At 39.5% G+C, this 14,025-nt stretch overlaps 1 protein-coding gene across 4 annotated transcripts in view; it reads right to left on the bottom strand.

The window, feature by feature from the left end:
* Positions 1–14,025, bottom strand: part of ARHGEF10 (Rho guanine nucleotide exchange factor 10) — a 117,080-nt gene that overhangs the window by 60,494 nt on the left and 42,561 nt on the right. For all 4 annotated transcript variants that reach the window (XM_037392141.1, XM_037392140.1, XM_037392143.1 and 1 more), the window contains 7 exons: positions 12,948–13,060; positions 9,267–9,344; positions 8,850–9,029; positions 7,122–7,238; positions 4,961–5,053; positions 3,369–3,539; positions 1,442–1,587 (listed from right to left, as the gene is read on the bottom strand). In XM_037392141.1, the coding sequence (XP_037248038.1) occupies positions 1,442–1,587; positions 3,369–3,539; positions 4,961–5,053; positions 7,122–7,238; positions 8,850–9,029; positions 9,267–9,344; positions 12,948–13,060 (898 nt within the window). The remainder of the gene's footprint in view (positions 1–1,441; positions 1,588–3,368; positions 3,540–4,960; positions 5,054–7,121; positions 7,239–8,849; positions 9,030–9,266; positions 9,345–12,947; positions 13,061–14,025) is intronic.

Raw genomic sequence — 14,025 nt, 5'->3', positions numbered from 1 at the left:
TTCTTCTGCAGTAAAAAAAAAAAAAAAAAAAAAAAACTAAGAGCAGTCCATTAAATCATGGAGGAATCCTAAATCCACACATACAGGTTGCAGGTGGACCCACAGGCATCCAAACACCCCAAGGAAGTCACAAACCTTTTATTTGCTAGTGAATAAAGCTAAAAGTGCATTCACCTATTCTAAAAACTCACTATCACATAAACAAGCAGGTTGGAAAGCAAACCTTAACTGCTAGAGAAAACCAAAATTAAACTTTTTCAGAGCTAGCAAATGCCCATGACACATGCATGCCCAATTACCATCCCAAAGGAGGTTGCTCAGAACCAGTTAATGCCCACAAGAACAACAGTGCTGTGATAACAGGAGCTGTTGACTTAATAAGGAACCCAGAGACTTGGCATATCATGAATTTTTCACATGGAAAATGAAAACAGACTGCACATTGCCACTTCAAGGACAAATACAGAAAATCCAAGATGATGGTATGGAAGAAGATAAAACATGAATGGTTAAAAGTAATTTTCTTGCAAACAACCATAAGAAAATATCCAGGTGTTACTAAGGAACTGAAGAATTTGTAAAGGAAAAGAGTAACAGGATAGTTGACATAAGCTTGTTCATTTTCTGAAGTGCAGTTATTACATGGCACTTCTCACTCACCAGCATGAGACCAAGCATTCATATTATTACAAAAATACGTACCACATTCATACTTCAGTAATAAACTGAGATATCAACTCATATTATGCTTAAGAAAAGATGTTCTTGGAAGATTTTAGTGTTCCATGTTTTCTTTGTCAGAATGTGCCATCACATAAAACAATTTATGATACAAGCAACATTTGAATGTGGGTGTAACCTTGGCATACACAGAGATATAGTAACAGTAATAATTACAGCCATAATTTACAGAAAGCACTATGAAAAGATGTCTTCTTCAAAGCACCTCAGCTTTAATCCTTCAACATTTGGTCTCAGAGATAAAAACCTTTCCCCAGCTGGAAATTTGTTAGTGACTTCCAGGTTTGTTCTGGTTACATGTATTAGCTTTGTGTTTTGTTTTGGTTTTGTAATTTGCAAATGGTGTCAATTTACATATTTGTATGTGTGTAACAGTATGAATTTAAGGAAAAGGAGAAAAAAAATCCTACCTTGGCATACCTGTGCTCTGCTAAATGCTAATATACAGCAATAACTAGACACTACAGATAATTTCTATCTGTAAACTCCAACTGATAAAATTTACTTACGTGCTTACTCTAGAACTTCCAAACATCAGCAGGCAATATAGAGGACTGTAACAAAGCTAGCTATCCATTTATTATGACTATCTTAGAAATCATTAGCCATAGTAAAAGCAATTTAAAAAATATTTCAGAAAGTATCATTTCTTCCAGCTGAAGCTTGAATGGTTATTTTAAAAATATGAATGAATTCTTACCGAATATTTACTGTTGCACACATCAGCACATCATTTAACATGAAAAGTCGTCGTTCTTTGGTTTTGATAATTTCTCCTTTGTCATTGTAAACTGTCTCAACCATATCATCAGTCCGTATGAGGTACCTGTTACCACTGCTGAGCAGCTGGATTTAAGAACAACAAAGCACTGTATATTATACATGGCACATCTAACATCCAGTGCAAAAAACCAGAAGAAAATAGAACAGGTTATCACTTGCCATCCTAGTACAAGTGTTAGCAGGTGGATCTCCCAAGTGAATTAAGCCTCTTTACTAATTTGCTTTTCACATAGAGAAACTAATTTCTGCTGCCACCAACACAGCCTGCAGGGGTTTTTGGTCTTCATATGGAATGTAATTGGTCTGGGAATCTTCCACACTGATAAAGGTCCCCTAGTGGAAAAAAAAAATGATAGCTTCCACAATTTCTGTGGTTCCCTTCCTTCATCCTTTCTTTCACAGCCCATTTAAGTGCTACACCTGGTTCCAGCTGTCACAGAGGGAGGAGGAAGGGTGCTTGTGCCTGCTCTGTCCACCTGGGCTCACAGAGCTAGCTAAGGAGTGCAGCTGGCAGGTTGCCACAGGCTGAGGAAAAGACAGTACGTGCAAGAGATGCATGGCATGTAAATTGCTCCTGCCATTTGCCTTCAAGGGTTGAGGATCAGCACCGCGTGCAAGCATGAACCAATCCTTCACAGGTCAAACACACCTTCATAGCAACCAAGAGAACAAAATGGTCCATAACTTACTCATTTCCTATCCACCCACCTCCTTCACCCTGCCTGGCATTGTTCCAAAACTGTATATGCAAATATTAACCCACAAGGCACACAGGGCCCTATGTGATTTGGGATGACTATCCACACATACATCAATTCATCCTCTCAGTGCATAACATACAAGATTTCACAGTTTATATGGACTGACAAGAGGAAACCTGGACCACCTCTTAAAAAACACATTCTGTGTCTTGAACTCCTTCAAGTATTTGTAGATGATTAGTAGCTGCTTCAAGAAGTAGGATTATGAGAACTAGAAAAGTAAATGTCTGAATCCATCTTCTAATGCACTTAGAATGGAAATGTTGTTGCAGTGTAACAATAAATTCAGTATCCCATTTCTGATAAATAGCATAAAACAGTGTGTTCTGTTTGACTACTATGCTTTTATGCATCACAAAACCCACCATTCCCTGCACCTTCAGCATGTCCCCATCACTCCATCCCAGAATGAGTCCAGAGTATAATCATCTGTAACTTCACGAAAGCAAGAACTGAAGCATTTATGCCTTATCTCATGGGAAAGGAGGAACCGTTTTATGATGCAAGACAAGCATCCATATATCCACAGTACAGGTAGCTACTAACAAACTCAAATGAAGATTGTTCCTTCCTTCCTACTGAACGTCTTCTACAGTTCTTTAAAGACATTTCTATTGCATGATCCAAATGAAATATACTGGGATACATACGCACAAATAAAATATACTGGGATGTTCCTTAAAACAAGGAAGATGTTGGACACATTCAATAGCACATCTTGAAATGCTCCATAGTTGGAAGCACTGCAATATAAGGATGAAGGTAATTACTCAGTTCTAGGATAAATTAAAAGTTTAATTTTCCCATGCAGAAAACATACACAAGAGTTTACTACACAGCATTATTTCCTACACTGCCAGAGAACACCAATACTGCTACATGTTGCCTGATCCAGCGCACAGTGGTTTAACCAAAGAGCTTGTTCAGTCCTGGAAGTAGGTCACATCTCACACCTACCACTAAATTGACCCCATGCTGCCGACCTGCACAGAAAAAAACATAGGTTTCTCTTTGGTGTCCATTTTAGAGATTTCTCAAGGCCCAAAAACTAACTCTTCCATCATACATTCCTACTTTTCTAACCTTGTTCAGATAACGTTCATTCATTGCTTTTGCTATTTGTTTTATTTCACAGCGCTGATCTGCATCCCTTTTCCTTTCATTTAACTTCTCTGCCAGCGTTTCAAGTTCTGTAAGAGCCATCTGTAGAGGTAGTCTGTCAGGATGTCCTTTATTGGTGTTCTTCAACATATCCTGAGGGGAAATGATAAAACAAAACAAACATTAGATTTCATTTCAAAGTCAAGTTCAAAAGATTACAGGATGTAAAGTTATTATTACATTCTTTACCCAAGTACTACTAAAGAATAAGACCAATGAACACCTAAGGAATACTCAGACAGCACATTGCTTACTTTCCTGAATATCTTAATAGTTCTTAAGAAAAGATACTGAATGAGGTCACATACAGCTTATTTACAGGATGAAAGTACAGAGAAGGAACTTGAAAATAAATGTTTAATTTATTAATATTAACCACAATGTGAAAAATGTTACAGTAGAATACATAGGTGTCCATAAACAATGATCTAAAATTAAACTTTTCTGATTTTTACTGTTGTAATAATATTGTATTATCTTTATCACCATTATTATTCCTCACCAAAAAACTGATAGTGTGCTCACCCTGAAGTAGGAGACATTGCTTACTTCATGGGTCACAACAGCTTCTCCAAGTCTTTCCCTTTTGTATGCAATACAGTAGGAACAACTTGAATTATATTTTTTTCTCCTTTTCCACAGCACTTAAAAATTAGTCACTATGGCTTCTTGCTGCAATAAACTCTGTATCTTCTGCTACATCAAAAACTTTCGCCACGGCTTCCTACCCACATGCTCCCCCCCAGCTATCTCTGCTCCTTCTCTCACAGTAATTCCCAGACCCACAGCCCAAAGCCTGTCCTTCCCTGTGGCACCTGCCACACACAGCCAACTCACAGCGCTTACTGGGACAGGCCTGCTATAGTCTGGAAGGAGTTACAAACAGCGTAAGTTGGTCTGGAGCAGGTCTACACTGGGGAACTGTGCTCTTCCTGCAGCTCAAATGCCTGTTGAGATGAGACCCGAGGACTCCCTGCCAAGTCTTCTGTTTCCATGGGAAGGAAAACAAGATGCTGCAGGTCAGAAGGAAGCTGCACCACACTGCCCACTACCTGTGAGCCAAGTAGTCAGGGAGGGAGCACGCTTTTTTTCTACATCCCACATGTATTCTGAACTATCCAAGGCATGAACTACATCCTCTTGTATTTTTCTTAAATGGAAAGTAATGCCACAAAGTTCCTAGTGGTGTTTTGAAGTGCTGTTAGCTAACAAACTGTATGAACAAGTAGCTCTTTTGAACTACAGCTTTACTTACAAGCAAAATCTAAACTAGCAAGTAATCTAGAGTAAATCTAGTTCATTTTTTCCTGTAGTGTATTTACTGCCTGCCCCGCAATCAGAATACAAGATCAGCACATTATGATGCAATGACATTTTTGCTTCTTATTTCCCCATGATCCAATAGCCACTTCCACTGCAGCACACTCCTCCGGCAGAAGACAGCTACCATGCGATCCCACAAGCAAACCACATAAGAATACACCAAAAGCATCCCTTTGGTAAACGTTATTTACCTGCAATAGTAGAATGAACTGTGGAAAGCGCTGGATAGGTTTCATCATTAAACCATACAGTGTAATTCGATCGGGGCTTGACTCTTGGCATTGCTACAAAGCAAGAAAGCCACACTGTTTAGTACTGTGTGCGTATTTCCATCAGTTAACAGAATGAAAGAGAAAACATTCCTTAAAAATTCTTCTACAGAATTTACATTAATTGTAGTAGTGGCACTTTAAAAATTCTATTTACTATGAAGATTCCACTTAAAAATATTAAATCTTTAAATAAAATCACTTTTACAATGATGGCATGTCACTGAACTGAATCTTCCTTAAACAAACACAGCTGGGATAAAGCCTCACTAGCAAGGGAGCACCTCTATGTATATCGATATGGCACATTCATTCTTTTTACATAAGCAGTGCACTGAAAAGTCTGCTTAACTTCAAGCACAAAAAAGGGAATGTGCTTGTTCAAGGTCTTAAATTTGAAAAATTTAAGTGATATGTTGATTTACATTCTGTAATTTACTATTACTGCTCTGTTTCTTGGGGCTAAGAGACTATAAATCTCTAACTAGCTATGTGTTTTTAAGGGGAAATTTAAGGGAAACATCATAATCTTAGTGCTATGCAAACAAAAAGGTAATTTTTTTTTAAAGAAACTAAGGAAAAGAACATTGCTTTATGTTTGGAAAGAAAAGCATACGAATCCGTTGTTTTGATTATCAGGACTGGCAGATAAAGCCAGTCAAATATCACTTGCATGTGCAGAAAAGCCCTATTTGTATAAGACATTTCAACATTTGGAAATAGTGTGGCCAGATTCACAGCTGCCCCAAAATAAGGAGAGTAAAGGAAATACTCAATACTAAAACCAAAGCAAACCCAAACAATACTAAACTGGTGTTGTGCTTAAGTTCATATTTACTGCTACAACTATCAGCTTCATAACAATTTGTTTCATTATTTATCTCCACTAACTTTTTATGCCCAAACAGCAGTAGTAAAGATTCAGTCTTCATTGCTAGTGGGCAAACGAAAAAAAGGAAAGTACAGAAATGTCTTCAGTTTTCAGAGTTCGGCTGTGAGTCCGCAGCTCTGAGCATCACCAGTGCCAGCACCGACCAACAGTGATGAGAGCTGTACATTACACCTCTGCTGGAACAACAAGGCTTTAACAATGTGAGAGGTATGGATGTTTCCACTGGTATGGAATGTTTCCGTGGTATGAAACAGACTCACTAGAGTCTGATCTTCACGGTGCCTAAAGCTTCCAGAATATAATCCTGTGCAGTGCTGGCCACACTCCAAAAAATTGGTAGTTAATGTTAAGAGCTAAAGGCAAATTACAAATCACCCCCCCACCACCACCCCTCTCTAGGCAACCTAAGAGCCTCGCTGTTCCGTTTCCCTAGGGCATCCAATTTCAGTGTCTGGTGGACCATTGCAACAGGCCTGACAGGGCGACAGCTCCGAGAGGCACAACTCGATCCAGGACTCTTGGGAAATGGGACAAGTAGAGCTTCCAGGCTCTTCAGCAGTGTCACAGACTGCTTAAAAGCATTGCAACAAATTTTGTGTACCCTCTGTGAGGTATCATTCCCTAGGGATTCACAGCACTTCTACTGCATGTACCAAGCTCTCCATGCACATCATCAGAAGCATCATATTCATCAGGGTAGTACGCATTCTGCACAAAAATTTTCAATTTCAACCCCAAATTAGAAACACGATTTTCAAAATACTAGGAAATTGTTGTGGAATGGAAGTCTAGTTACACTACTTTGCACAATAAAGAAGTCAAAAGTAAAATAAATCCCAAATAAGACAAAGCCTCACATGGTGAATGATTATTTGAAGCTCATCTGATATGAAAGAATCTCAATGTTTTGCCAGGTACAGTCATGCAAACACCAGTAATCTGATCTGAACAACAACAAAACTACTCTGTACTTCAAAATAAATCCTAGATCTAACATTGTGCTACTATTTTGAAAATAGAGTAGTGGAAGATGAATTCGCTGGGGATTTTTTGTGCCAAACCCATAAAACGTAAAACCAAAGTCCATAAAAAGTCACACAATATACAGCAATCAAATTTACTCCTAACTTACAACTTATACTAACTTATTTATATCATATGCCCAGCTGTTCGAGGATTGAACAAACTCACCTTTAAGAAGTCTAAAAAGGCAGGTTTGGTGGCACATGTTTTCTTGAGAATCCCTACTGCTGTACTGAAGTTGTTTACATATTCGCTGTACGCATCCAATACCATCGATTTAGAAAACTGTAAAGATGAAAGGGTAAACCTTAACTATAAATAGAAAAGATATCTGAAAGCATAACTATCTAGACCTCTGACTGTTGAGGACTCTCCTTGCTCGGAGCCAAGGGCTTTGGCTTGGCCTAGTGCTGAATCTACAGAAATCCTGGTGATGTCCAAAATAATCTTTCTGTAAAAGACAGGTTGGAAACCTAAAGATGTAATGGCTGTGAATTACAAAATGTAAATTTAGAGAAATCGATTTATCTTGGCCACAACACTAGGGTAAAGCCCTGACGACTATGGGCAATCGAAGGGCATCCACTGAGATTCAAAGCAGGTACTGGGATCCCCTCACCATAGGATCATAGAATCATTTAGGCTGGAACAGATCTTTAAGATCACAGAGTAAAGCTATTAACCCAACACCATCAAGCCCACCACTAAACCATGTCCCTAAGTGCCACATCTATATTTTTTTTAAATACTTCCAGGATGGTGACTCCACCGCTTCCCTGTGCAGCCTGTTCCAATGCTTGACCCCCTTTTAAGTGAAAAAATTATTCCCAAATATCAAATCTAAACCTCCCCTGGTACAACTTGAGGCCATTTCTTTCATCCTATTGCTTGTTACTTCGGAAAAGAGGCTGACACCCACCTCACCAGAACCTTCTTTCACCTCATTGCTGCCTATCTTCCAGATTTGCTGAACCAGCAAAGTCCAAGGGCATTCATGCCCCATCTTCAGCTGGTAGGGGTTTACCAAGAACACAGATTGTGTGGTCTGCAAACAGCTATGTGAAGGGTAAGACAGTTGCCCTCTTAGTAATTTTATCCCTCTCTTCTGCAGAGCTGGTCTCATTAACACTACATAACTAACTTCAATCAAAACAAGACAGGTTTGCTTTAAACAGCAAATCTTTAGTAACCATTCCATTTTGACTGAAATGGGGTCAAAGTACTCAGAGACACAGGTCCCAGCGCTCTTACAGCAGGCCTGAAAAGGTGGTGATTTCTAGCAGCTGGGTGGCAACAGAAAAAAGCACTAAAAGCAGCAGGTAGGCAGCCTTTTCCATCCACACATTTGTGGTGGGAACTATGCCTTTCTATCAACCAAGGTCACTTCTTGTTTTCTCCAATTTAAAGCAGTGGCTAGTTCAGTCCTTTGCTGGGTGAATTCCACTAAGGGTGGTATAGTGTTTTACAAATACTCTTTGCCTGTGCACTAGGCTCAGTTAAAACCCAGGAATTCAGGACATCACCTACTGTGTTTTCTTCTACTCCCAGCAGACATAACGACTACCTGCCTTTTGAGAGACACTGAGCCTCAGTCTCTCCTTAATTTTGGTGGGTTTGTGAATTTCTATCTTCTCAGAAAAAGGAACTGTTTATTTAGATGTCTGAAAACTTGATCAAAGCCTGAAAATTTTGCCCACAATCCTTTCATATCTGCCAACCAGTCCAAAGATGTGTTGGTGTCAGTTTCCTTACCAAGATGGTACATATGCACTCTGACAGTTGCCACAGGCATTGGAGAATATGGGAATAAAGCGGCCAAGTTAGACAGAAAGATATGGAAATGGAATAACAAGCCTAAAATGGAAACAGATTATCTGTTTAGATGCATTTGCTTACTGAAGCAACAAAGACATCACCAATCATTTCAACAGAGTCCCACTCAGATACACGGCTCGCCAGCGCAATCTGAAACATTGAATGGCACTGAAGAATTTCCTTAATACGATAAAAGACCATTTTAAGTTTTCTTTCGCTCAATAATTTTGGCTCCATATCTGAAAGGGGCTTCTCATATTGCTGTGGGGAAAAAAAAAGCATAAATAGATTTAAACAAACAAACAAAAAAGCATCTTCTACAAACAGAAAAAGAACAATGTATGTAACAATATATACACACAAAATCTCTAAACATTTGACATGAAGCAGAAATGTAGCTTCTGTAGCAAAATCTATGTCAGTCATACTACAGATTCTTTAAAAATTCGATTATTTTTCAAATTTCAAAATAACAAAATACAAAAGATATTAGGGTACCTCCAGGATTCTTTTGAGAGCATCCACATAATTCTTCTCACTGTCAACTACAGAGCCCAAAATATACCTTCTCACAACCTGTTGAAGAAACAAAGTTTTGTCTAAAGCTCTAATCAGGTTAACACGTTCATCATAGCTGGGAATGCTGATGATAAAATTCTCATGTTAATAAAACACAAGAAACACAAAGCAATTTCAATGTTGGAACTGCAATAAAATAATACCATACCTTTTCAAAAGTAATTTACTATTACTTTTCATGTTTTAAAGATCACAACAGTTATTGTAGCTGTATCAATAATCACTGCTGACTTGCATTTCCAAGCTTTACTTTTGAAACTAACCTTTTCATTTTAGATGTATATATTTAGGCATTAATATGAATAATAATAGGTATAAAAAGATGTTGGCTAGTTTGGTGAATTACTGCAACAAATCAGGTAACCAGTTTTCAAAATCAGCTTTCAAGATTCATTTTCTATATTTTAATATATTTTATAAATTTATTCAGAGCAACCTGAAGGACAAACAAGAAAACTTTAATTGCCTTTTTAAGGTAAGGCCATAAACTGTACCACTAAGAAAGTACCTAACTAAGTCAACATTCTTTTTTGAGCCTTACCATGCCTAAGTGAAAACCCCACCTAATCTATATTTAGACCTATTGAGAGAGTTGTAAGAGCTTCAGGAAATGCTACCGTATTTTCGTGTTTACGAACTTCAGGTTATTTATCACACCTCCTTCTCCACCTCTTGCTTCTGTAATTCAGCTGAAATGTACTTTGTGTGCATGTGTAGGTGACATGAGAGAAAGGACTGAGGAATCTGTCTGGCTTAAGATTTGAACTTCTTACTGTTATTGATTAGATGTTTTGCTGGTTTTAAGGATTTGTTTTCATCCAAATCCATTTCCTAATCCATCTTATCCCAGGGCTTTCAAAAGTGTGACTGTGAGGGAGATGATAGCATAAGGGCAGGATCAAACCACTTGCCACAGCTACTTGGGAAGGCAAAACTGCTTCTTTTGCTATTTTAAGCTATTCTAAATGACCATGAAACTCACTTTTCAGACTTGCTTCTCTCTGCTCCTGATCCCTAGAGCCTCCTGCCTCCTCTGCCACGGCTGTCTTTAACTCTCCACACTTGTATTTTGCATTATTAAATTAGGTGCAGGTTATCTGAGGATTTTCTTTCAAGTACTGGAATTTCAAAGGAAGACTTCAAAATTATCTGAGGCCTTGCTTAAGGATATACATGGTAGAATTAGTTGTCTCTAATTTGTGTTTAGAGTGGATTTAGCAGTGTCTTATTTGGTACAATATATCAGCTGCTCTGATGTAAAGGACATTAACTCTACTTTTAGTCACAGTTCATTCTTCTGAAAAGAATAAATGTCTGTAGAAAATGTTTTGTTCAGGCTCTAGAATACACAAATATATACTTAATAGTGCCTACAGGTTATTACAATAGATACGCACAACTTACAAGAGGCTCTCGTGCAAGTCTTACATTCATATTCCTGTTTTCGCTAGTAACAGTAGCATACAACGATCTCGTTAAGAATTCAGAAGCAAAAGCTATCTTGACTGAGACCCCACCCGGGACATCGCGTTTACCAGGCACCAGCTTTTAAACAAAAGCTACCGTGCCACCTGCTGTCTAAAACACGCACAGTCATGAAGTCAGCTTGATGGTACAGCAGCCCGGCTTCGAAGGGCCTTCTGGAGCCCTCACCCTCCCCAGCTGGGATGCCCAAGGCTGCTGTGCAGGCTGCTGGCCCCCAGTCTGTGCCGTGGCACAGGGTTACTCCACCCCAGAGCCAGGACTCGTGTTGGCCTCGGTTGAGATATTCAAGATTTTCCATCAACCTCACCCCACCAAAGCCACGCTGACCAAGCAGCCCCATCCTCCCACACATGGCCTGCTGCACCCCTCCAACTTGGTATCACAGCTGGTATCCAGATTGTTAGTAAAGGCATTAAACGCCATGGGCCTTGTATCCCCTCCTGAGGGAAGCCACTAACATGAGCCACCTGCTGGACTTTGCACCATGGACTACCACCTTCTGAGCACGGTGCCCTCGCCTGTTTTCTACCCACTTCTAGTCCACCCATACAAATTATATCTCGCCTATATGGCTACAAGGGTACTTTGGGAGGCTGCTGAAAGCCTGGCTAAAGTAATGGTAAATGACATCCTCAGTTCTTCTCTGTCCACAAACCAGTCATCTCAAAGGGACTCAAGCTGGTCAGGCACAAAAGGACACCGGTCAATCTATTGCGGACTGTTGCCAATCACACTCCAGTCCTAAACCCAGAAATAGCTCCCAGGAGCATTTGCTCCATCACCTTTGCAGGGACCAAGATGAGGCCAGCCTGGATCCTCCTTCTTGCGGGTGACAGTATGACATTTACTTTTTTCCAGTCTTCTGATCACTGTGATCTTTAACAACACAAAAAGTCCCTACACTCAGCACCCTTAAATCCACCCCATCTGGTCCCAGGGATACCTATATGTCCAGCTGGCCCTCAGTACCCCTTAACTGTTAGGTAATGCTTCACTCCAGCAGGACCTGCCTCTAGGCTCAGGGGCTTCAGAGGCCTGAGGACAAACCTCACCAGTAAAAGCTGAAGCAAAGGTGGCACTGAATACCTCAGTCTTTTCAGTGCCCTTTGTCACTAGGTCCCTGCCCCATCAAGCAGCAGACCCATATGTTTTCACAGCCTTCCTTTTGCTGCCCAAAAACCCCCAGTGAAACTCTCAAACTCCTATTTGGAAAGAAAGAAAACACAGACTGATGCTGAGATCTTACATTATCATAAGATCTTACAGTAACATAACATGGTTTGGTAGTTGCATTGTTACAAGATTAGCACTTCCCTGTGCTAAACACATCAGAAAAATAAACCTCACCAAGCAAACCAAAACACTTAATCCACTCTCCTCAACTCCCCTTTGTTTTGTTTTGTTTTTTGTTCATTTTCTGAAGGTATTGTCCAGCTCATGACTTGACACAGTAAGAAGCTAAAAATTCTCATATGGTTACTACTTGTCATAACAATACAGCAACATGATTTCACAGGATTTAATTTCAGCCAAAAATTTCTAACTTATTATGATTTCAGTGATTTTTGACACGGTTTCCACAGTGACTACAGAGTTTGAGGTGCAGAACAGCAAAATATACTCTTCTATAGACTTGACTTTATTGGGGACAAGCTGGGGTTTTGCTGGCTTTTTGGTTGTGTTTGTTGTTTGGGTTTTTTTTAATCAGGAGAGACCTTAAGATTCAGACAGCATACAGGATATTCTCTACATTTAAAATAGAAATCCCGGAGCACCTGGAGCAATATCTTCTGACTCACTAAAAATGCTTAAACTCTTCTTTTCACTCAGAACAATCACATTTAGTGTAAGCATTCAGGTAGTGAAACAATATAATTTTAAAGGTAATATTATAATGCAAACCAGCCTTTGGCATCTCTGGCTGAAATCGGGACTGATGCAACTATATGCATATATCAATTTTCAAAAAACTACTTATTCAGTTCTGAATTCGATGTCCACTTAATTTATGTTAACCACCAATATGTTTGAAAAGCAAGGCACCTGCAAGCCATTGATGTAGAGCAGAAAGGGAGGAAAAAGAGGCACAAGACCATATTTCCAAAAGCCTACTACCTGCTGCTGTGATAATCCTTCAGGCATAGGAGTCATAATTGCTTCTGTGTGCATACAGTCCACATCAATAAATAAATTTAGCTCCTCCTCTTCCAGACATGATGATCTATGATCTACAAATAATTGAATAACCAAAATGTCAACTTTTACAACATGTAGCTTGAAAGAAAGAAAAAAAACCCCCAAAAAACCCACAAAGATCCTATCATCCAAGCACAGTAATTACACAGCAGTCTTATTTTCACTTACCAAACAAAAGAAATTTCCCAGCACTTCTGTTATCACCTGTGAAATCACACATACCACCACCAATAGGCGCTCCAATACAGAACATCTCTCAAACATACCTCAAAATCCCCAAATCCACACAGCAGGAGATAACTTATGCATCTCGTGCTTGATCTCTAATGCCTCTCTGCAGCCAGGAGAACAGGGCTGCCCAGAGTGCAGGACATGACAACTAGGGTTAAAACACTGCAGCTCCAGGGCCAGCAGTTTCAAAATAAATGACCTTTGGGAAGAAATTAAACATACCCATAATACGATCCAGCCTGAAAAAATCCATATACTCTTCCATAAGCGAACTAAGTAAGTTGTGAAATGTACCGAAATGTTGACTTTCATCACAAATGAGAGTATGGGATTCTGCATTGCTCCCTAGGCACCAATTTTCTGCAAAAAGCACCACCAAAGTGTAGTGATAGGTGGCAGTATGCAGCCGGCCAAACAAGGAGACGTGAGCAAAGGAGAGATAACAGTATGAGAAACTGTGTCTTAGAAGAAAAAGGGAAGTAAAAGAAGCAGATCTGTTGGCTGGGAGGAATTAATTACTTTATTCGACAAATTTGTCACTAGCTCCCTGCTGATTTGGTAAGTAGCTAAAGGATTAAACTGTCCACAGATATGCTGTGTCTCCTACCTAACCTCTAGAAATGGAAGGAGGAATGCCAGGTTCACTGCAACACTGTGCAAGTAGCTTTCTATTTTCTTAGGTATTTATTAGGTAAATTCAGAAGCAGCTGGGGGCCATGACAGGGATGTAGGATGTGTCCTGGACATTAGAGATAGGGTGCAGCTT

Source organism: Falco rusticolus, chromosome 6 (assembly GCF_015220075.1).
Source record: "Falco rusticolus isolate bFalRus1 chromosome 6, bFalRus1.pri, whole genome shotgun sequence".
Classification (NCBI taxonomy): Eukaryota; Metazoa; Chordata; class Aves; order Falconiformes; family Falconidae; genus Falco; species Falco rusticolus.
The sequence above is the reverse complement of the archived record's forward strand: the minus strand, read 5'-3'. Positions and strand labels throughout refer to the sequence as shown.